Source organism: Ochlerotatus camptorhynchus, unplaced genomic scaffold (genome assembly GCF_037179485.1).
Source record: "Ochlerotatus camptorhynchus isolate MF236.1 unplaced genomic scaffold, CSIRO-AGI_Acam_v1.1 ptg000105l, whole genome shotgun sequence".
In the NCBI taxonomy this organism is placed as follows: Eukaryota; Metazoa; Arthropoda; class Insecta; order Diptera; family Culicidae; genus Ochlerotatus; species Ochlerotatus camptorhynchus.
This window is the reverse complement of record NW_027040595.1, coordinates 5,212,122-5,236,512: the sequence shown is the minus strand read 5'-3', so window position 1 is coordinate 5,236,512 and position 24,391 is coordinate 5,212,122. Positions and strand designations below refer to the sequence as shown.

The 24,391-nt window shown below is 39.7% G+C and overlaps 1 protein-coding gene across 1 annotated transcript; it reads right to left on the bottom strand.

The window, feature by feature from the left end:
* Positions 1-6,516: 6,516 nt before the first annotated feature.
* On the bottom strand, positions 6,517-22,901 carry LOC135699309 (myrosinase 1-like). Its single transcript, XM_065219556.1, has 6 exons — positions 22,297-22,901; positions 8,656-8,890; positions 7,944-8,516; positions 7,561-7,872; positions 6,950-7,188; positions 6,517-6,882 (listed from the first exon to the last, which is right to left on the bottom strand). The coding sequence occupies exons 1-6, from the start codon at positions 22,428-22,430 to the stop codon at positions 6,636-6,638; spliced, it is 1,740 nt and encodes a 579-aa protein (XP_065075628.1). The 5' UTR covers positions 22,431-22,901; the 3' UTR covers positions 6,517-6,635.
* Between the last annotated feature and the right edge of the window lie 1,490 nt (positions 22,902-24,391).

The window sequence follows — 24,391 nt, the reverse complement described above, 5'->3', positions numbered from 1 at the left end:
AACCCGATGTTGACCCGGCATTGACCCGACATAAACCCAAAATTGACCCGACATTAACACGACATTGGGTCGACATCGACCTTAAATTAGCCTTACATTGATCCGACATCGGGTCGACTTGTCTGTTCGGGACCATTTTCCTGGATTTCTTCCATACTCCACTGTCGTATATCAAATGATACTGAGTGACTCAATTGACAGTGACAATGAGCTTCGAATGAGAAAGGGGCTCTTCAAATTATGGTCATGTGAGAATTCGTTTACACAGAATTGATTGAATGGTTGTAGTGGTTCATCTTCAATCGAATGATATGAAAATTTACAGCACTGCTTCCTTGTGGAACGCCCGCGCCAATGTTGAAGGCATCAGAAGTGATGCCTTGTGTGAAAGGTAATTTTGGATGATCTTCGCAAGGAAGATTGGAAAACCGTATCGTTTTATTTTTACACAATGCCCACCATGCCAAACATTGTCGAACGCTTTTTCAACGTCCAAAAATGTCATGGCAGATGTTTCAGATACCGACTAGTTCTGTCTGAGAGTATTCATTAGTCGAGTCAGTTGTTGAGTAATCGACCGACGACGATTCAATGAAACCAGTATTTTTTAAGATTCTGGTTAGCTTCCAAAAAGGCTGTGTCAATCTGGGAGAGAACGGATCTTATTGGCCAAATCGTTATTTCTGAGATTCAACACCCTGACCTGATCGATTTTTGTTAATTTTGTTAATCGATTACAATAGGAAAAAGGTTGCCGACTGAACTCGAACAACGAACGTTGCGATTATCAGACCCGTGCTTTCTCCACTGCTCTCTCCATGCTTCTGAATAAGGATAGCCTAAAAGCAAACAAGAAGCGCTCATTTCCTCTCACACTCGACTTCGTATGCTTTTTCTGCTGGAGAGATTCGAGGCAAGGGTGTGCGTCGTTCTACCATGTTGAACATAAAAATCAAGGCAAATGCTTGCTTGTGTAGGTGAAAGCACAGACAGAACACGAAATAAAAAAAGGCAAAAAACCATTACATCGCCTGCAAGGTCAACTTCTAAAATTCGCTGCGATGTTCATGAACAGAGGATGATAGGAAATGGAACTAACATTCATTGTAATAGATTTTTGGTTTGCGTGTATATAAAACATATAAATTACAATATACATTTAAATACATATACAAAAGGGAAGGGAGGGTCCAACAGGGCAACCGATTGAAGCGATTTAGATAGGGAGAGTGGAATTGCTAACTTCCTGTTGCTAACATTTCGTGGATAGAGGGCGGGCTCTTCTCCACTCTCATGGAGCATCCTTCAGGACGAGGGCTTGTTCCATTGCGAATTATATGATCTTGGTTGCTGGAAGGAGATTCTTATTCTGTTCTCGATGGGTTTCGTGTGGGTGTTTCTGCTTACGGGTCCACCCCTCCGTTTTTAGCCGAAAACGATCCGAAACACACTTCTAAGTATGTAAAGGAATGGTTTCGTGCAAACAAAGTGTCGGTTATTTCACGGCCTAGAAAATCTCCTGACATCAACACCATCGAAAATTTATGGAACGAGCTTAAAAGAAAGTTATCTTCAAATAAGGATCAACTATGGACCACAGTTCAAAAAGAGTGGTATGTTATACCAAAGGAAACTTTGCGGTGCTCGGTTGAGTCAATACCAAGAAGATTGAACAAGGTTCTACTTAACAATGGAGGGCACAGTGGCTACTAAGCGTCATTAGTCTAATAAAACTTATACGATTATTTTTATGCTTTCTATACTATAGTTTTATACAAGACACAAATTTCACTGACCAGACATATTTTATACATGATTCTATTGAGTGAGTTATTCAATGTTTGGCTTTGAGTTTTCTCGCGCAATTAATTAGTTTTTTATTACACTATCAAATGCTTAACTTTAAAGTCGAATAAAATGAAGTTGAATGAGCATAACCTAAAATTTCGCATTTATTTTGGCTACACCTATTTTAATGACCAGCAGTGATGTATGTTACACTCAAAACATTCACTGCGTACGTTCTACACAATTTATTTCTAAATGATATCAATCATCACACTAAATGACTATTATAGGTGAAACGCCATAACAAGATAGTTTATGTAACGTAATATCAACTCTAGACTGAACTAGGCTTCATTTGCACCAACTTTCCTATAATCCGTTATATTTGAAACATTTTTGTGCCTTTTTGAAAAATTAATTGATTGAAAAGATCGATTCAAAAAGATTGATTCAAAATGATTGATTAAATCCGTGAATCGATTATTTCCAAAAAAATAATCGATTTCATTTTATTTTATTCTACGATGGTACTCTTTTCGATGTTGTTCTATCCCTTGAAGCAAATATTGCTGTTGAACTAGGCACTAGCGTGCAAAGGGTGGGGCAAGGTGGGGCAATTGCCCCACTTTTTATAAATAAGATTTTTATATTCACATTTACAAAATTATAATATAAAATAACTTGTTTTCTTTATAACTGTGATTGAAGGTAAAATAACTTCATTTCATAAAATAAGACCACTGAAATCCTTTTATTGCGTCAATTTCTTTGAGATGGTGCCTGAAAATTGACAAACTTCAATTGGGTCAAAAAATTGCACCTCAATGGTGCATACAAAAAACTTCTGGTGTAATTTTTTTTTCAGGGTGGTTCATGGAGGGTTAAAAAAAGAGGGTAAATTTAAGGTTAAAAAAATTCACCTTCGTGGAAGTAAATCGAAGAAAAAGCTTTTTATTGAATATTTCCGGTGCAAAAATATCATCGAAGGGGGGCATGGAGGGAAGAGGGTGGAAAGTTCACAACACTGTGGTGAATGTAGAAGCAAGGTTTATTAATTTTTCTGGTGCATAATTTGCATCCTTCTGATGAATGCAAGCTTCATTGAAAATTTATGGTGGAAAATTTGCACCATTCTGGTACATGAAGAGACAAAGCTTGAAAATGGCACCACAAAGGTGCATGGTGAAACAAACTTCACTGACAATTTTTGGTGCACCGTTCTGGTGAATGGAGGAGCATGCTTTATTGAAAATTTTTGGTGCAAAATTTGCATTGCTCTGATAAATGAAATGAACGGAATATTTCTGGTGGAAACTTGCACTGGTCTGATAAATGATGGGACAAGCTTTATTTAAAATAAAGCCATATTGAAAATTTCTGGTGGGCAATCTGCACCGTTGTAGTGAACAGAAGGGCAAGCTTTTTGGAATTTTTTTTCCTTAAATTTGCATCCTTCTGCTGAATAGACAAAGAAACTTTAATAATAATTTCTGGTGTAAAATTTGCACAATTCTGATGATTGGAGGGAAGCTGTTTTACTGACAATTTATGATAAAAAGTCTGAAAATAGGGGCAAGCTTTATTTGGAGGAAAACCTGCAACATTCTAATGATAGGAGCAATTTTTATTGAACATTACGGGGACAAATTTGCATCGTTCTGATCAATTGTAATTTTCTGGTGTAAAATTTTATGGGGGCAAGTTTGTGTTGAAAATTTCTGGTGTAAGATTTGCACCAATCTGCTGCATGGGAGGCAAACTGAATTAAAAATTCCTGATGTAAAAAATTGCACAGTTCTGGTGAATGGCGGGGTAAGCTTTATTGAACATTTCTGGTAGAAAAACTACAACGTTTTGGTGAAGGGACGGACAACTTAAACTTTACTTCCGAGAAGAACCTCAAAAGGTATTGAATTCTGACGACAGTTCTAAAAGAAAAAAATTCTGGGAATGAGTCCATGAAAAATCTGCGAATAATTTCTAGTGAATCCTGCAGATAGTTCCAAGATAAGAATACCGAGAGAATCAAATTTTGAATAAAATTCCAAAGGGATGTTGAGAAAAATTTCAAGGGAATTCCGAGGATAACTTCAAGCGCATTTTGGGAAGAATTTCTGGAGAATACCGAGGAAATTTTTCTGAAACTTTAGGGGAATTTCAGTTCCAAGGTGTTCTGAAAAAAAAAAGTTCAAAAATATTCCGAGAAGAACCTCAAGGAGATTGAATTCTTATGACAGTTCCAAAATATTTCTGAGGAGAATTCAAAGAAAATTCTGCGGATAATTTTTAGTGTGTCTTGCAGATAGTTCCAAGATTATTTCGAAAAGAATACCGAGAAAATCAAATTTTGAGTGAAATTCCAAAGGGATTTTAAGCAAAATTTCAAGCAAATTCCGAGGATAATTTTTAGCTCATTCAGTTCCAATGTGTTCTGAGAAAAAATCATGAAGATTTCTAAATATAATTCCAGTGGATTTCTGAGAAGAATTTGAAAAGAGCTCTTAGGAGGGTTCTAAAAAAATCCGAGAAGAACCTACCTCAAGGATACTGAATCCTGAGGACAGTTCCAAAACATTTCTGGGGAGTATTCCAAGAAAATTCTGCGTATAATTTCTAGTGAATCCTGCAGATAGTTCTAAGATGATTCCGAAAAGAATACATAGAAAATTAAATTTTGGGTGAAATTCCAAAGGGATTTTTAGGAAAATTTCAAGGGAGTACTGATAACTTCTAGCTCTAGCCAGGAATAATTTTTTAGAGGAAATTCTTCTGAAACTCTACGGGAATTTCAGTTGCAAGGTGTTCTGAGTAAAAGTCAAGAAGAGACCTAAAAATTATTCCAGAGGACTTCTGAGAAGAATTTCAAAAGAGCTCACAGAGTTCTAAAACTTTCGAAAAGAACCTCAAGGCATTCTGAGGATGAACTTTTTCGCAGCTGTACAAAGTTTAAAGACAGCTTTTGGATTCCCTTGAAACACCCTTGAAAAGTGGGTATAAGTTTGCCATTGAACCTTGGTCTTACTAAAAAACAATCGTCTAAGAATCTTCTCTGAAAATTTCGAGTCATTTTTTACCGTAGTTAAAAAGTTACAGCTGTTTATGTGCGTTGCAATAAACTCGGGTTTGTCCTTTATATCATCTTTAAAACATATTGAATGATCGGAATCATTTTCTGTTACCCCGACTGGCGGTACTTTGGGACGGTTCACGACGGATGGGATTAAATTGCCAAATTCCATTGGCTGTCTGAAAGCAGTTTGCATTGAAGAAGATGAACCACCACCGGAGCAAAAAATAAATAAAATTAGCTAAATTAAACAGTAGAGAAACAGTAGTGGGTGGACAGCACCATCTCCCACGCACTTTAGAGTACTCCCCATCCCCAGATTAAATGCGCCATAAAAGAAATGCCCTCCTTAACAAGATTCCTGTGCACGCTAGTGTAACTAGGTCTCGGGTGGATTTCTTAACACGACAGAAATTAGCTTCACCCCTCATTCAGCCATATCGTTGACAACGATCAAGGAAGCAACTCGTTGTATCGCATTGAAAGAATCTGTATCATTACTAAACTCGTTTGCCGGTTTTTGCATGAAGCCGGTCGAAATTTCGAAAAGTAATCAGCACTGTTGGAAGTGATATTTGGCTTGAGAGCCCAACTGAAACGTAGCCCACTTAAAGTTAGCCCAACAAGCGAAATCCGACTGTACCTGAGACGAAACTGGTGAAGACAGTTTTCGTTTTCTCTTGTTTTTGGATCTTAACGTACGACTACTTCTGTATTTTCTATATGCGGATGGCCCGAATGGCAGTTTAATATTTCAAACAAAAGCTTTGTATAGAAATTTAAAATTTTCCAGCTGCTAATAATTCAAACAACATCTCCTCTCTAACAAATGAACCGACAAGTGGATATTAAATATTTACACTGCAACAATTTTTGTTTTACAAACTGCAAACAGTAAGCCCTATAAAACCTCCCTGACTTCCATTGGTACATCGGCAGTGTTTGCAGAAAAAGGGATTTTTGGTGTTTAATTCAAACCGCAAATAATTGAATAGCTATAACTGTTTTTAGATATATTCTAGCACCGTACTTCCTTCCACAAAATTATTAAGCACTTCCTGAACTATATTTATACATACTTAGTTGCACAGTTCACACAGTTGTGGTCTCTAGGGATAAAAATACAAAAAAATCGGTTTTCCCATACTAATTTCCATACAAATTTCAAACGCAATGCGGAAAGCCGAGCTACAACCAGTCGTCCCCAAATTTTGCACAGTTGTTTGGGACTCCAAATGAAACCAAAAAAGGGTTGTTCTCGATTGGTGAGATAAAGTTTGCGTTTTTTCCATATAACGATGACCCACTCTAAAGTTTAATGTCTTCATACGCCGATTTCAACAGTAATCATAGAACTAAAGTGGTGGTGAAATCTGCAAGCAAGAAGAGGGAGGTTAGAATCTGTCATTGGAATTGCTGGAATTTAATTGGGACAGGACATCGAAGCAATAGTAGACCCAGGGGCAGCGGAACCTCAAAAAGGACATCATGCAACTCGGTAGAATTGTGTCCTGGGCAACTACTTTGATGCGATTCAAATATGACGTCCACTCTTGAGAGGGATAGTCCCAGAATTTATGATATTACGCGTATAAGGTATGGAAAAAAGCGTGGCAAAAGGTAGTAGTTAAAAAATTTAAAAAACAGTACTCATCATATCCATATAAATTCGTTTGTTTATTTTCGATTTAAAATTACACATATGTACAAAAAAAAATAAATTATAAAATACATTCAGAGGTACAGTCGAGATTCACACATATCAAAACCACAAGATCTTCTAACTGCTGTAAACCACCTTCAACACAACTCCCAACATCGCCAGGGTCAAGTATATCACAGGAACTCTAATACTACTGTTTGAGCGATACGGAGAAGGCGCTTTGATCATAACCTCCGGCTTTGGACGATAGCTCCAATCGATCCGGTGCGTTTGTACAATGTTGGCATATACCTTGGCGGACGCCTTCGGAGTTCTGGTCCGGTTTGGATTCTTGAAATCCACGTGGTACAAACCGAATTTCTCACTAAAACGATAAAAATCCAATCAATTCAGAAAGCAGCGTTTTAGAAAATTCAACAAAGTCATCTTACGTGTAACCGGCCTTCCACTCGAAGCTATCCATCAGGCTCCAGGCGATATACATCTGCACATTGCACCCGTCCTCGATGGCGTCCAGCACGGCCTCCAGGTACGAGTTGAAGTAGTCGATTCGCTTGACATCGTGGGTGCCGCCCCGATCGCTAACGCCATTCTCGGTGACGTAGATCGGTGGATTGTTGTACTCGCGGCGGATCCAGTTAAGCAGCTTGTTCATTCCTGATGGTACCACCTGGCGGAAAGCAAGAATCGATCGTATATATGATAATTATGGTCGTTCTGGCCATGCAACGTGCGAAAAAAAAGCGATTACAGTTGGCAGCTAAACACGGACGACAATGTCATGAACGGATTATATTGACTGCGTTGGTTGGTTAAGATCATAAATAATATTGGCCGTAAATGGCTGAAGCATTTTGATACATTGCTAATGATTACATATGCATTGGGGGTACGATTGAGCGAACAAGTTCTTAATGCAATTAAAGGGGTTGTACATAGTCATTGCCATTCATTTGGAATAATTTTGCTGAAGGTCACAACGTACTTCCAATGACTCGATTAAAAGCATCAATCGCAACAATTTGAAGATAAGTATACTCACATGTAACCACACCGAGCCACTAGTCGGCCAGCTGGGGTCGCTGGACTCCACCACTCCCATATCGTGGTTGAACGACGGTACCGGGAATTTGGCAGTGTTGTTTCTATCGTTCTTCCTCACCAGGACCGACGTGTACGAATTGATGCCGAAGAAATCTGCAGTTCCTCTGATCATATCCACTTCTTCTCGCGTGAAGGCCGGCAGCCGTGACTTTGAGTATCCCTGCTGTTTACTGAGCGCTGCCACGCGATCAATCATAATCTGTGGATAATTACCACTTTCGGAGAAAATGGGATGGGCAAACCAGCCAATCTGAATTTATAGGAGAAAACGCACAAATGTTATACATAAAAAAAAACTTACAATCAAGTGTCAGAACTCACATAAAACTGCAAAGCTTGCTCGGAAGCTTCCTTATCGCTATCGGTATTGCTCATGGGCTCGGGCCAGGAAATGTCCGTAGTTATTCCGATTGTTCCATGTTGCTTCGGCTGGAACCGTCTCCTGTACATATGAACGACTTCCGCATGTGCCTTCAGCAAATTATGTCCGCAAAGATACGACGGAATACCGGGGAAATCCATGGCCGGAGCCATAAAATCAATTCCATAGCCTTGCTCGCAAACGTGCCACGGTTCATTGAACGTAGTCCAAATTTTCACCCGATCTCCAAACTGCTCAAACGCAACCCGTGCAAAGTCATTGAAATATCCAATCAGCTCAGGATTGGTCCATCCGCCCAGCTCCTGCAGTGACTGAGGCAAATCCCAATGATACAACGTCACCATCGGAGTGATGTTGTACTTTTGCAGCTCATCGATCAGTCGGCCGTAGTACCGGATTCCGTTTTTGCTGACACTGTTCACAAACCCACTCGGAAGAATCCGAGGCCAGGACAATGAGAACCGGTAAACCCCGACCCCGAGTTCGCGTACCATCTCAACGTCACGTCGCCACTGAAAAATACCACCGCCACACGCAAAACAAACTAATTAATCATCATATAATTTACCTAAGCGAGAAACAAGCGCTGTTAGATCAGGGTAAGTCAACGCGATAAAAACTTTAACTGAGAGCACCTGTAATTGAACTCACCTGATGATAGCTATCCGCACTGACATCTCCATTGCTGCCATCCTCTAGCTTTTCCGGAAACCGATGCGTCATCCGATCCCAAATCGATTCCCCCTTGCCTCCTTCGTTCCAACCTCCCTCGATCTGGTAGGAGGAAGATCCCACTCCGAAGCGGAAATCGTCCGGGAATCTCCGGGTGATCTGTGCATTCGACCCACCACTCCCACAAGAGAGTATCAGCAAAATTGAGATCAATCTGAAACGGGAAATCAGTGCTACTAAGTAAATATTGACGGTACCGGCAAGCTAGAATTAATCTGCGTAAAACATGACCATGATTATAGTCTAATTTAATGCTAAGTCAACAGTCTTCTGTTGATCTGGTTTAATATATGCGCGGCGATTATTGACCAATTTGCGACAGCCTACCCAGCTGCGATCAATACCGGTGAATGCGGTTTGACGATCAACTGCTTTACATTCAATACATATTCAACAACGCTACGGCCGGTGAATGTATTTCCGGTATTAGTACATGTCTTAAGTGGAACAGTATAGATTTTTAGTAGGTATAGTCCCATTTGGTTATTACTAACGGAAGACATAAATCAGATCATCTTATCAACGTATCAGGTGGGAAAAGATCCAGGTATATTTTTTACAATTCTTCACAGGTGCAACTCGTTGCTCTGTGACACTGAATAAGTAGGAATTCATATTTTATTCATATTGTTTAACGACTTTGAGACTGGTTGATCTCATAGAAATATATTATAAGTTCAAGAGCTATTTTGCATCAACTAGGACTAACAGGTGCAATCAGTAACGCTTCACCAATTGAAATATAAAATATATTCTCCTCATAAGTAAAACAAAACTGATGTGATGATGTAATTTCAAATTTTACTCAATACTACGGGACTGGTAATTGAAATGTTTCAAATTGAATTGTAATCAGTGCCATATCAACGGTAGGGTGATGATGGGTGACAGTCAGGACCGCCAGACATCAACCATATCCTTCTCAATAGAATGTTTCAATCAATTAATCGTTGATCGGGGGTCTTCCAGCTTGCTGGAACCCGGAACATGCCGTAGAATGCATTGTGCACAGCAAGAAATAAATTTTAATATTACATCCAAAAGGATGCACTTCAATCATGTCGACAATCTAATGTAATTTTCATGGCGCCAAAATAAACAAATATTTGGCAAGTAAAATTATACCATATTTTCAACACGATTGAAGTGCATCCCCTTTGCGGTGATTAATTAAAATTATGTTTTTGCAGTGTGGAAGCCGCCAATCCCTCTGACCCAGTCCTACCGTCTGCCTTCTCTGATCTTCATAGTCGTTCCGGGCCTGTGGTTGGATATGAAGAGGGGGACTTCCAACCCACTCACTATGGCGAGTATCCGCTTGGGCTTGTTAATGTTCATTCGCTGCCTGATGTTTCCGTGACTTCCAGGGAAAACGCCTTACCTGTTGCCATACACCAAACGTAGAAAACATGATGTCATTTTGTACTACCAAAACGTAGGCGAAAATTAATTCTGACGTTCACGACCATCACCTAGCTGTATCGGACCGGTGCTACGATGTCATCGTTCTTGCCGAGACTTGGCTTGATTCTCGGACGCTTTCCAGTCAGGTGTTCGGATCCCAGTATGAGGATTTCCGCTGCGACCGAAATCCGAACAACAGTCGGAAATCTACTGGAGGTGGTGTGGCAGATCATTCCGGGTTGAAGGCGAGAGCTATTGAAAATTTCTTGTAGAACTGTGTGGAACAAGCTTGGGTGGCCGTAGAACTGAGTAATCGCACACTGTACGCGGTGTACATTGCACCTGATCGGGTTAGCCCTCTCGAAGTCGACCAAGAGAGCCGCATTAAGAAAATTCACCAAGCATCGCACATTTTCGCTGAAACACCACTACGTTAGGCTCAATTATGAGTTTAAGCGAGCTAGCCGTCGATGCTATTCGCGTTATCAACGCGAGATTCAGACTCAAGTCGCACCCGAAGTCCTTCTGGAACTACATAAATAAGCAACAGAAATAGTCCAGTCTACAATCTTCAATGGAGTTGAACCATATAGGTAACTCTAAGACCAGAAGGTCCCGAAGAAACGAGCTTAACTTTTTTGCTCAGCTCTAGTACTATCTTCGGTCCCAAGCTAATCGATTCACCCCTCGAAACATAGGAAAATTCACTAACCCCTCATTTTATCTGTCAAACTTTCATAGCTAATCAAAACAAACATAGTGTAGTACTGGAATTTATACTAGAATGGGGTACGTTAGTCGATTTGCTTGGGGCCAATAGGCTAGTCAAGTAGTGAGCCAATTTGAAATCGTTAGTTTCGTATTGATTGTTGGTTGAACGGTGAAATCGCTTCTACCTTTCAGGGGATATGCCACTTGTTTGCAGACAAGTTTTCCAGCGTTTTCCCTGACGAGGGATTAGCCGGCGAACTCGTTACCTAGGAATGTTCCACTTCCATGCAAACACTGGGTACAATTGATGTCAACGTCGAGATGATTTTCACTGCTGCATCACAACTCAAGTCGTATTTCAACCGAGGACCCGATGGCCTCCTTTTTCCTCGCATTTCAAGCTTATTGCGTATGGCATATTAGCTTATCGCGTGCTCTCAACTTAGTGTTCTAGATGCACTTCCACAGTTATTAATTGAGAGCTTTCGATGTCCATACCTTTTTTGCATTAGTATAATTGTGTGGCAAAGTACAATCATACTCTATGCCCAGGGGAGTCGAGAAATGTTCCAACCCGAAAAATTCCTAGACCGGACCGGGAATCGAACCCAGCCACCTTCAGCATGTTCTTGCTTTGTAGCTGTGCCTTTACCGACTGAGCTAAGGGAGGACCCGATGGTGTCCAATCTGTATTTCTGAAGAAGCATATCACCAGCTTGTATATATCGTTACATCATCTATTCCGAATGTCCATCTCAAGTATTCCCATATTCCCATCATGTTGGATTTTTTTTTGTTAATTAATTTATTTGTACAGGCTCAATTGAATAAACTTTACAGAGCCAAGTTATCATTTGCGTTATACATAATTGATGTCTTAAGTCTAGATTTAAAGGAACTGAACCGATTACTCGCGGTCATCTCGATGTTAGTAGAGATTTACAGTTTTATGCATGGGGAGAGGGAGGAGGAGGTTTGAGTTATGATTTACGATACAAATATTTCATTATTCCTAAAACATGAACTTGTTCCTATTCAATTTGGTATCCACAGTGTAGTTATACAATTATTACAGAAACAAACATTAAAAAAACCCACACGAACAAAACAAAAACTAAACACAAGGTTAGTCAAACTTACAATCTAAGGTTAATATTCTTAAAGAAAACATATATTAGTTTCATAAACTCCAGATCGCGTCTAGCCAAAATATCTTGAACTGGAACATTAGGTTGTCTACCTCGAGCCCGAAGGGAATCGTACAGTTCAGATCTGACTCCGCGATGCTCAGTACAAGAACAAATAATGTGATCTGCGTCCTGGTAACCTTGTCCACATTCACATAGATTGCTGTCTCCCAGCCCAACACGAAACAAGTGAGCGTTTAACGAATAGTGATTGGACATGAGGCGAGACATCAGACGAATGAAGTCTCGACCCACATCCAACCCCTTGAACCAAGGACACTTCGACACCTTAGGGATGATTGAATATAACCATCGTCCCAAACTCCCTTCACTCCATTTATTTTGCCAGGGACTGGCGAGGGACTGTTGACGATAAATGAAGAAAAATTCGTCGTAGGCGATTTGTCGATCGTAAATATCGCCTTGCATAGCGCCCACCTTAGCAAGTGAGTCCGCCATCTCATTGCCCGGAATCGAGCAATGAGATGGGACCCATGCAAAGGTGATGACAAAAGATCTTAAAGATAAAGCACTTAAAAGCTCTCGTATTTTCATGAGAAAATACGAGGAGTGCTTTACCGGCCTCATGGAGCGAATAGCCTCGACAGAACTGAGACTATCCGTAAAAATAAAATAATGATCTGGTGCAAGTGAGGCGACCGTTTCTAGCGTATAATGTATTGCCGCCAGCTCAGTAACATATACGGAACAAGGAGCTTGAAGCATTCGAGAGGCGCTATGAAATTCGTTAAAAATACCAAAACCAGCGGACGACTCTATTAGTGATCCATCTGTGAAGAACGATCTTGCGGAATCAAATTGGCCAAACTTTGCAGCATAAATTGACGGAACAATCATGGAACGATGATGTTCTGGGATCCCACGAATCTTCCGCGTCATAGATAAATCAAAACTAACTGAATTGCCGAAGTCGGAGAAGCATACACGATGAGGATTATGCTGTGAAGGGCTGACATCCAGTGTTATGTACACGTAGGACAATGACATAAAACGAGTTTGAGGGTTCAGCTCAAGAAGCTTTTCAAAGTTTTCGATTACCAGTGGGTTCATAATTTCGCAACGGGTGAGGAGCCTGAGGGACAATTCCGAAAACCGATCCTAAAGTGGTAACATGCCCGCCAACACTTCTAGACTCATCGTATGAGTCGAGTGCATGCATCCTAACGCGATACGAAGACAATGATACTGGATACGTTCCAGTTTGATGATGTGAGTTTTAGCCGCCGACTGGAAACAAAAACTACCGTATTCTAAAACCGATAAGATCGTTGTCCGGTACAACGTTAGAAGATCTTGCGGATGAGCTCCCCACCACGTTCCGGTAATTGTTCGGAGAAAATTGATCCTTTGTTGGCATTTTCGTCTCAGATACTCAATGCGAGATCTCCAGGTGCATTTTGAATCGAACCAGACCCCAAGATATTTGAAGGACATAGAATGAGTGATCGGTTTACCAAAAAGTTGAAGCTTTGGTTGTGCTGGGCTATGCCTCCTAGAAAAAACGACCAACTCAGTTTTCTCCGTGGAGAATTCGATACCTAGCTCGATAGCCCAAGTAGACAAATTATCTAAGGTATCCTGTAAGGGTCCTTGCAGGTCGGCCTCTCTGAGCCCTGTCATAGACACTACTCCGTCATCTGCAAGTTGTCTCAACGTGCAGTTGTCCCTTAGACAATTGTCAATTTCTCTGACGTAGAAATTATACAAAAGGGGGCTTAAACATGAGCCCTTGTTGAGACCCATGTAACTAAATCGAGAAGCTGTAGAGTTTCCATGAGAAAAGCTCATATGTTTCTCTGACAGCAAATTGTACAAAAAGTTATTTATTAATGAAGAAAGGCCACAAGCGTGGAGTTTGTCTGAAAGGACTTCAACGGATACTGAATCAAAAGCCCCCTTGATATCCAAGAATACAGAAGCCATTTGCTCTTTTTTAGCAAAAGCCAACTGAATTTCTGTGGAAAGCAACGCGAGACAGTCGTTCGTTTCCTTGCCCCTACGGAATCCAAATTGAGTATCTGAGAGTAGGTGGTTCGTCTCAACCCATTTGTCCAAGCGAAAAAGGATCATTTCCTCCAACAATTTTCGAATGCACGATAACATCGCGATGGGACGATACGAGTTATGATCTGAAGCGGGTTTTCCAGGCTTTTTAATGGCTATAACTCTCACTTGCCTCCAATCATCCGGAACAATATTGAGCTCCAGGAACTGACAAAACAAGTTCAACATGCGCCTCTTAGCGACGTCTGGGAGGTTCTTCAACAAGTTGAACTTGATTCTATCAGCCCCCGGAGCCGAATTGCCACACGAAAGGAGCGCGAATGAGAATTCCAGCATTGAAAAAGGCTGGCTGATCTCGTCTACCGAATTCGTCGTTTCGCGAGGAATCATCTGTGCCGGCACAGAATCAGGACATACTTTTCGCGCGAACTTGAGAATCCAACGATCTGAGTACTCCTCGGTCTCGTTGTTCGAAGACCGGTTACGCATCCTTCGCGCCGCGTTCCAAAGCGTATTCATCGACGTTTCACGCGATAACCCGTCCACAAATTGCCGCCAGTATCCGCGTTTCTTGGCTTTGATGAGGCTCTTGAGTTCGCGTTCAAGAGAAGAGTACGCTTCGAAATTCACGGGTGTTCCACGTTTCCGGAAAAGCTTAAACGCGTCGGACTTTTTACGATAAACCTCAGTGCATTGCTGGTCCCACCAAGGGGAAGGAGGTTTCCTACGGAAAGACGTTCCAGGAACCGGTCGAGTTTGAGCTCGAAGCGCGCTGTCAAAGATCAGATTGGAGAGGAAGTTATATTCCTCCAACGGTGGAAGCGCTTCTACCGACGACACGGCTTCCTCTATCGCGGTCTTGAACGTTGTCCAATCGATATTACGGGTGAGGTCGTACGTGACATCATGTTGGAAATTAGCACATATGTATATTTCCTGTCCACAAAAAGGGAAGCAAACTACACGTGAATAAAGGCTGACTAAAAGTAAATTGGTACGCACGAAAAGACCTGGAATTCGTGATTCAACAAGTTTAAAAAGTCTTTTAAATTTTGCTTTACAGTACTTTTATTAAAACTACAAAATTACAGCACAGAGGAAACGGACATGGAATGCCCGCATTTGCTGTATGTCCTTGACTACCCCGCCGTTTCGTTGAAGTCGCTGCTTTGAAATTTCCCAGTATTTTTCGATTGGTCGAGATTTCGGGCAATTCGGAGGATTCATTCGCTTGGGGACAAAATCGATCTTGTTGACAGCATACCACTTCAGAACCACCTTGGAGTAGTGAACGGCAATACACGCTTTTTCAGGCATTCTTCGATGTAAACTTGGGATGTCATCGTCGAGGATGTGACAAAGGGTTCCGTTTTCAGCCCACAACTGCAAATCGCTTGCCAAATCATGGCCTTCTTCGCGAACGTGTCGGCAAACACAAACTTAAATCTTCCCGGCACATCCTCACGTCCAGTCGCGATGTAAAATTTTAGACCGGGAAGCTGCTTAAAATCGGTTTTAACGTATGTTTCGTCATCTTTCAAAGTGCATCCCTTGTGTTTTGTCAAAACACGGTCGTACAAGAGCCTTGCACGCTTGTTGGCCACGAAATGCTGCTTCATGAGCCGGTTCGGATGTTTACTGATTTTGTACGACTTGTTTCCTTCCCTGGCAAGGATGTTCCGCACCGTTTGAAAGTTGGCGTTGTACCTTCTAGTACCTTCACATATCGGATCGAAAGACCAGGGTTGGTTTTAACGCACCTCAACACCTTGCTGCGCAGCTGACGATCCCTGTTTCCAGTTTTTTCGTAGGTCTGCTGATTCCTCTCCACTCTCAGGGTTTCCTTGTAGGTTTTGAGCACTCGACAAACTGTTGTTTTCGGCATCTTCAGCACTTTAGCCAGCTTGGAACCGGACCACTGCGGATTTTCCAGGTGTTTGTGCACAATATGTTTTCTTCTTTCGAGTTCCATTTGACGTTATTTCTGAACGCGATCGATTACTTTGATCAAACTTGCACCAGTTGTTCTCTATAGAAGTGTAAACAAACCACTGCACAGTGGTGCAGGAGGGTGTTTTTCAGGTAAAAACTAAATAAGTGCATATAGATGCAGTTTAATCAAGTTGGTGTCTTTAGACAAGTTTATATTTGAAAAAAGGCGATTCTGATGAAGGGGTCGTCCATAATTTAAATCCCTTAGGACACAAAATAAAATTTCTAATTTTTTTTCTTTGCGGTTAGAAAAATAAAATGTTCCACAAAGTTGTAGATCTTATTATTTCCACAAACTTTGCTGAAAACATCATTGTCGTTTTCATTGAGATATGAAGTATTTTTTAAGGAAGGTCCCTTCAAATCGTTTTTTAAACCACAACTTTTTTATTTGATTTTTTCATGGCATACTATGTTAGAAAGAGTTTTTTCATTTACCAAAACAAGCAACTTTCTACAGTACTTCAACACGCTATCTCACAAATGCAACATGTTAAGAGCGTTTATGTGTTCAAAACATACGATATTTTGATGGACAATTTGCAAATTGGGGCAACCAGTTTTTTAAACTAATAACGTAATCAAATTTTACGTGTATTGATGAATATTTTCATGTAAAAATATTGGAGTGGAAGTTATTTTTCATTACAGGAAAGCTAATTTAAAATCATGGTTTTTAGCTCAATTTTACTTAACATTGGCTCTTTTCTGACATAACTTTTTTTTATTTTAAAGTTTAATCATCTCTTTGGTTAAAAATTTAATTTTTGTAGAAAACCACACAGCCTGAAAGATAAATATCACACTACAAAATTATGATTCTGCTAATTTTAATAGATGTGTGCCATATTATGTTATTGACATTATCGAAGTCATTAAAAAAAGATAGGGTTTGTGTACAGCGCAAAACCACATTATTGACGTAGGTCTACACGATTATTGTTGTTGCTCCGTTCAATAATATTGACTAGATTAATAACACCTAAACTTAATTCCCAAAACAACAATGTTTCAATACATTATTCAAATATTTGAAATTAGGTGACGCTCAGTCGGCGACGCCCGATTTTCTGAGGCATAAAATCCATGAAATGGAAGTAAGCTCGTTGGTCCCCGGTCCATGAGTTAATAGGTCGATAGGTAGGGTCCAGGTGTAGGAGCTGCCTTCCTGGTGTCGGTAGCATTGGTACCCAGTACGGAAAACATGATCGACAAAAAAAAATCAATCGTAAGTTAAAATGCATTTCATATAACATTCCAGTTTATAATACATTGCAGTGCATCTGACATCATATAACATTTGTATATTGCATCTAATAGGTATTGTTCACCTGCACAACGTTTCCGAAGACACCAACCAAATCGGGATGCCATTTTAAGCAAGTAATTAGAAATCAAATGGCACACTCTCGCTACCTGGTGAGCGAGTTATGAACTGAGCATTCCACCATCCAATACGCTTTATCCATCTGAACAACTTTCACCAAGACATCAACCCTCTGTTTAGTTAACACATTTTAAAAGGCTCGATCTCCTTTGATCGATTCGCTTCACTGACTTTCTCTTGCGTTAATAGGGTATACGTCCCTAACCTCGGTCTAATATGCAGCCATCGATTACGTTTTTAATCATAACTCATCAATGAATTTACCTGCAAACGATATTCTACTGCTAAATGGTATGCTTAGATATGCTTATCATGTCGTTTGCTATCAGAAACCACGAAAAGTTGAAAAACTTACTTTTTTTAAGACAATAACTCACGAGGGAAATGTATGTAATATGGGTCTATTGTCCCCAAATTGGGTCTATTTATGGATGCAACTTCGTCCTATCTTGTTTGATCCTCAAAAAAACGCTCTTGGTAACGTTTTCTGATGTATTTTTTTTTATCACTATCACTGTTAACTTAATGCTCTTCATTCCTCAAAACATTTCTTAGAGAAAATTTTACGAAAACTACATTAAATCACTCAATTTAAAAATTAAAAATTAAAAATTTCGCTTATCGTCTTTTGACCGCAGAATATCTAAATCAGAACATTGTGATGTTCATTATACAGGTTTGGCAGAAAAAATCTCCCTTCCTGTTCGTTCCTTATCATCCAAATGCAAAACAACATTGTTGACGTTACTCTTATTGCTATATGCTGTCAAATGAATTTCATGGGCCATAGTTAGGAACATAGAAAAGAAATGTGTCCCTAAAGTTGGGTCCATGTTTTACTTGTGAAAACGTTGTTAAACAATTAAAATAAACATAAAATATTCAAACAGCAACTGTAAGTTTTACGTCAAGTGTGTATTATCAGGTAATTCCAATCAATAAATGCCATAATCAGGCCATTTGATGATCGTCAGTCAACCTTCCCATCTTAACCTTATAAGTCATGGCGGCTAAAAACTCCGAACATTGTGATATTCTCAACCAGTTTTATTACTTACGAGAGCTGAAAATGTATTGAAATGTTGTGATATAAATTGATTTGTGTGTGGTACACATTTATCAACCATCAGTGATCAATATTTTCCTTATTTTTTGTGTAATATTCCTTAATTAATTATTTATTTGCGTGATAGGCCGAATGAAAGGACTAGACCCACATTACATACCGTAACCCTACATCCGCAGATGAACGAACACAAAAAATTACAGGTGCGCTCTTTTATAACCTCACTATCGGCTATCTGTATGATAGTCATAGCAAGTGCGAGAGCAAGCGAGCACTGAATGGTTGATTATGGTAAAAATGTTTGATCAATTTTCAATAGTTTATTATAGATAAAAAAAACTATAATATTTACACCAAACGAATCTTACATTAAATTTTAATCAGGTGGTGCAATAAGATTCGAAATCCATCCATAATAGGTCAAGTTATAAGCGTTCAAAACCTGACACTATTTCGTCACACTATTTTTTTTTTAATTTGCACCCCAGTTTACTCCACAAAGACGTAGTTCATACGTCAATATTAACCATCAGCATGAACTACCTCTCACAATATTTGAACGAAGTTATCTATGCAATTGGATTTAGTTGGTTCGGAGAGTATCAAAACTGACATTATGATCAGAACTATTCAAGATCTTCAATACTGCGGATCGTTAACCGAAAATAATCTGACGAAGCGAATTTCAATCGAATCTCTAGTATCCAGCCTTGTATTGAGTATCGATACTCTCTAAATCAGCCGAAGTTTTCATTGTTCAGTATTTTACAGTATTATTATTCAGTATTTTACAAGAAAACTGCACGCGCTGATGCTTTAGGTGTTCGAAGATGACGGAAAGTAAGTGTATTTTCACAAATATGGTAGGACTTTTATTAGTCATAAGTATTTACAGAAATATTCATTGCAAACAAGAAGCTGGTTTACCTTTCAATGGAAGGGAACGTTGTGACCGAGCTGTTGGATCATGTACAGAAAATATCTGGCAGTGTGTTGAATATCACGGAAGCGAAAAATAAAAGATTTCATTGCCAAGTTCAACAATTGGTGGAGGAAAAGCAGCCGTCATTGGGGAATATTTGAAAAAAAAATCTGTTCGAACTGGTTGAAGGGAAAACTAATTTTTGAGACGCTGAACGTCTCGAGTACGCCAAGGGTCGCCCATAGTCGAGCACAAATAGGGCGCGTGAATTGCGGGAGCATTTTTCTCCAAAGGAACTGATGTTTGCCGCAGCATCTAGTGTTGAACCGCTTGATGATATTTGAGATTGTAGAGAACATCATGAAAGCACCAAGTTCAATGGAAACCTCAGAAACCAAAATCTAATTATGTTTGCATATAAACGCAAGAGCTTCTTCTGGAGAATACCGCCAGAAGAATATCTTGCGTTTATATGTTAACATAATTTCTCGAAAGCGCAATACACGAGTATTCGGTTTAGTATTCTTCAAAACGGCGCAGATATGTATCCAGCGTATGGAAAAATTCTCGAAGCAAAGAAAATGTTTTATACATCTGGTAAATTTTAAAAGGGGCTATAGGATGAACTAAAACTGTAATTACACTTATGCCTTATACAGGATTATCGATTTCGCCATCCGTGGCAGTAGTTAGGCTTCAAGAACTTCTGGACCACACTACGACCCGCTTAGTAAGCAGTCAGGTTCCTGATGAAAAACTGCAACAGTTCTATGGTATCTATGAACTAACCGTTATGTACAAGTGGGTGTGTGATGGCAGCAGTAATCACGCCAAATATAAGCAAGGTTTTAGTGACAAGCTCAAAGACGGTGAAGTTAAGGAGTATAGTGATTCGTACATATTCGTATTCTCGACCCTTCTGCGTATAGTAGCAAAGAAAACTGGGTCAGTTACGGAGGAAATAGTTTGGGTCAATACTCTACCATCATCAGTTACTTTATGTCGCCAAAGAAAATTACTGTTTGCAAAAGAAAATGCACACTTAACGTCACAATAAGTTGAGCATATGGAAAGGCAAATCGGTCTGCTAAATCCAAACATATACCGATCAAATGGTATCGAGCTTCCAATTGTTCCAAAACTGTTGTGAATTATATTACCAATACCCAATCCTATTTGTGGTCGTGCGGGGAAAAGTCTAAACGCTGTCAACACAGAAGATGACCTGAACGAAACCGACACATCAAAATGCACCAAAATTCAACAACAAGATCAACATAGGGGAAAAGTTGGCTTCGGCAATACCTTAACCTATTATCGTCAGGGGGGTTGCCCTGCCCTTCTAGGTGGATAGATCAGCAATATCTCAGCACCAAACGATAGCCCTTTGAAAATTCTGCAACTCTTCTGAAAACACCATCCTTCTAAAATGTCGTTTTCATACCGAAAAATAAAAAACGCACGTTTTGGGGGGTTTTGAACCACTGTGCAAAGGTGTCTTCAAATAACTTTTAGATCTTAAGAAGGCGCAAATTTTGCAAATTGTCAATATCTTTCACCGATCAAAAGTTATTGACGTTATTACACTAAAAATATGCACTTTTCAAATGTTAATATCTCTGGTTGGGGCAAACAAAAAAAAAGTTTTTTATGGCATTGGAAAGGGCGTATGTTATTCTCAATAATATGAAAAAATAGAGGTATGTTATTTTTAAAACTCGTATAAAATCAATTTGAATTTAACAACATTTATAACAAGATATAGGCAACAAGTAAACATTCGTCTTAAAGTCTCTAGAAGATGACTTCCATGATAAATTTCATGGCTCAGCTATAAGAAGAATGTATACCTTAATTTATTCAAACAAAAAAGTTATATTTTTTATTTTAATGATAATAGGAACCACCCTAGAATTCATTGTCATAAAAATGAGGGCCTAACTATAAGGAACAGAAGAGACTTTTAGACTAAAGTTTCAATTTCAGGCTCAAAACATATCATTCCACCTAAATCTGCATTCTGGACCACTGTGCAATGTTAAAAATAAATTTGTAAATATTGCATGAAAGCCAAATTACTGAAAAAGTAACTCGCTTATTCCAGTCATATAAGCCAGATGGATTCTGATGAATCTACCACATCATTTTTTGAAACGACTTTTTTATCGCTCAGTTTTCCCTGTGTACATTCTTTATTTTGTAGTGATTAGAAACTCAAACGAATGTTACATCTCACGTGCTAGTACGAACGTGATGACTAAAAATGCAACGACCGTTCTCAAATAACACTTTTCTGTCTGGACGCCTGCATGGAAGAAATGGAAATGTAGTAAAATGAAATTAGTAACGTGATATCTGTACACTAGCACTGTCCCACTTAGCAATATAGCCTAAAGCCATGCAATTTCCATAATTCTACAATTCACCTGTTTCAACCAGCACGCACCGCAAGACAATCCCAACAATCTCGGAAAATGAATTCCAACAGCTTAGAACAACAAACAAAACATTCAACATTCACATTCCACCCCCTCGTCAAATCAACCAGCCATGTGTGTACCCAACCTAGCATTCAAGTTCATTACCGATTAGCCTGTTAAAAAACCGCACTCAATCACACACATGCCATTCAATTTAACCCGCTCGCTTGGAAGTATTGAAGTATTCTCTACCCCATGCACTCTACTAGGCCAAGTCCAGCAGACAGCAACCAACGTACAGAGGCATGGAACACAACCGGCGTAATTATGCTCAACAAATAGCTACCTGGCCGCACTGTGTTCAAGTTTGGCCCATGCTGTGCAGTTCGCTATATAAGTACATATAGTGGCAAGTTCAATGCGATCTCGACCAACATCACACTTACATCATATGGCAGTAGCACCAAACTGTCGTCGTCGTCGCCACGGTTGATCGATGACCTATCTGCGGTAGGCTCTGTTGACACCACCGACGTCGGCACCTCTGCTGTGGTGAGGCACACTTCATTGAGCTTTGCATTCTTCCTTTTCGCCACGAGTCACAACACGCTACTGTAACACTCGTTGGAAAATTTTAGCACAATCGTAAATCTTCTATTCACAGCGTCAAATTACTTGTTTTTATTGCTCGCAACACCTTAGAAGCTGGCACACATTTGGAATGATAACAGAGTGTTTAGTATTTACTGAACTTGCTGCACATCGGCCAAACCCCTTGAAATGGTTCGCTTTGTTATGCGTCTCACTATCTAATCGCCACAGAGGATCTTTAGTATCACAGTTTGCGACTAGAATGCACCACGATTATGAAGGTAAAACTAACGCCCGAAACACAATGCCACCGGGCCAAAGTACACCGACGCTATAAACCGACGACGCGTGTTAAACCAGCTCAGGTGTGGGCCTGTGCAGCCCAATAGATGCGAAAAGAGACTAAACGCTACTGCTGATCTCGATGAGGTATTTATATGAGCCTACCAACTCTGCCTCTAGACCGGTCACCACAAGGCTTGGAAGAACGATGGAAATTTGTTGCTCATGCGCCTCTTGCCAGAACAAGGTTTGAGCGTATTTTCCCCGCAGGTTTCGGTAGTTGCCCAGTAGGGTGCTTCATTTTTTAAATAGTGTTAAATTTACTGTACGTTAGACCGTTCATAACCCCAAAATATGAGCCTGTGCAAATAGTGGGAAATGATTGATGATGGCTTACAGGTCGCAGACATGTTTGGAAATTTGGGGATTACCATGGAAAATTTAAAAAAATCACTTCTCACAACATTGGTTGTATTGGTTCATATAGCATACCAAGAAAGATAGAAATGCGAAAAAAATTACCATGATGAAAATGTGAAAGACAACAGCAACAATTTCATCACAGGCTTGTTAATCATTGTCATGACAACCACACATATTTTTTTCATCGTTTGGACAACTACAACCAAAGTTAGCGTATTGAAAGTGAAACTCAATTATTTCCCATACTAATTCAACGAAATCTTCATACTAACTACAATCTTTTTGCACGACCTCTAAACTTTAATCAATATTTACAATGTTTTGCACAAGGACATAATTTGGGGTTATTATTTGACCTGGTGGGTGACCTATAAGAAATTTATCACTTTTTCCAAAATGATGCACCCTATTGCCCAAGGTAATAGAAATAAATCCCCAATTAAAAAATAAAAGACTGTGCAAACAATCTTCGGTGAACTCGTTCTTGGGGAAGTTTACTGTTTTCTGAATCGGGTACTAACCTTTGTCAACGGAGGCACGTACCATCTAGGATTGGAAGTTTTAGAGTGACTCAGGATTGTTTACAGCTTCCATCCTGGGGTTTTATCTATTATTTGTATTTTTATTCTTCATTTGCTTTCTCGAATAATAAACACCGAGATGACCATCGAAGCACCACGCGCACATCAGTTCGCATCGTGCTCTCTTGCTTTTTGCTACTGCTACCAAAAGCTACAACAAATTTCAATAGCACTTCTCAGTTTTAAATATTACCAGCAAATATTCTACATTGTCTGACTCTTATTCCTCTTCGATCCTTGTTTGGACCCTTCTCGAGGCAATCACGCTTGGACATCGATTTGGAAAATTCCTATTCGATCCTCTGGATTCTTATAGTAATCTGCTTGGAAGTCGAGATAGAGGAACTTTGTTCTCCATGGTGCCTTATCCCCTTTCTGATGAAATTCATTTGAGCAATCAATTTTATATGCTCACGGATGATGAGTATGATCCATCATCCAGGCAAAATTCCAATAAACGTTTTCGCCTTAATGCCAAGAAGAAAAAGGTCCCCACCTGTTGGGGTCACCACTTCCATTTCTATGCTCTTCTCACGGAACTTTTGAACTTCGATAAATTCAATTGGAAGTTGAGGTGAATGGCTTGTATTGACTGAAACCTTGGGCGGATTAAAACGCCTTCTCCAGTATCACACCATCAAACAACACACATTTTTCACTTACG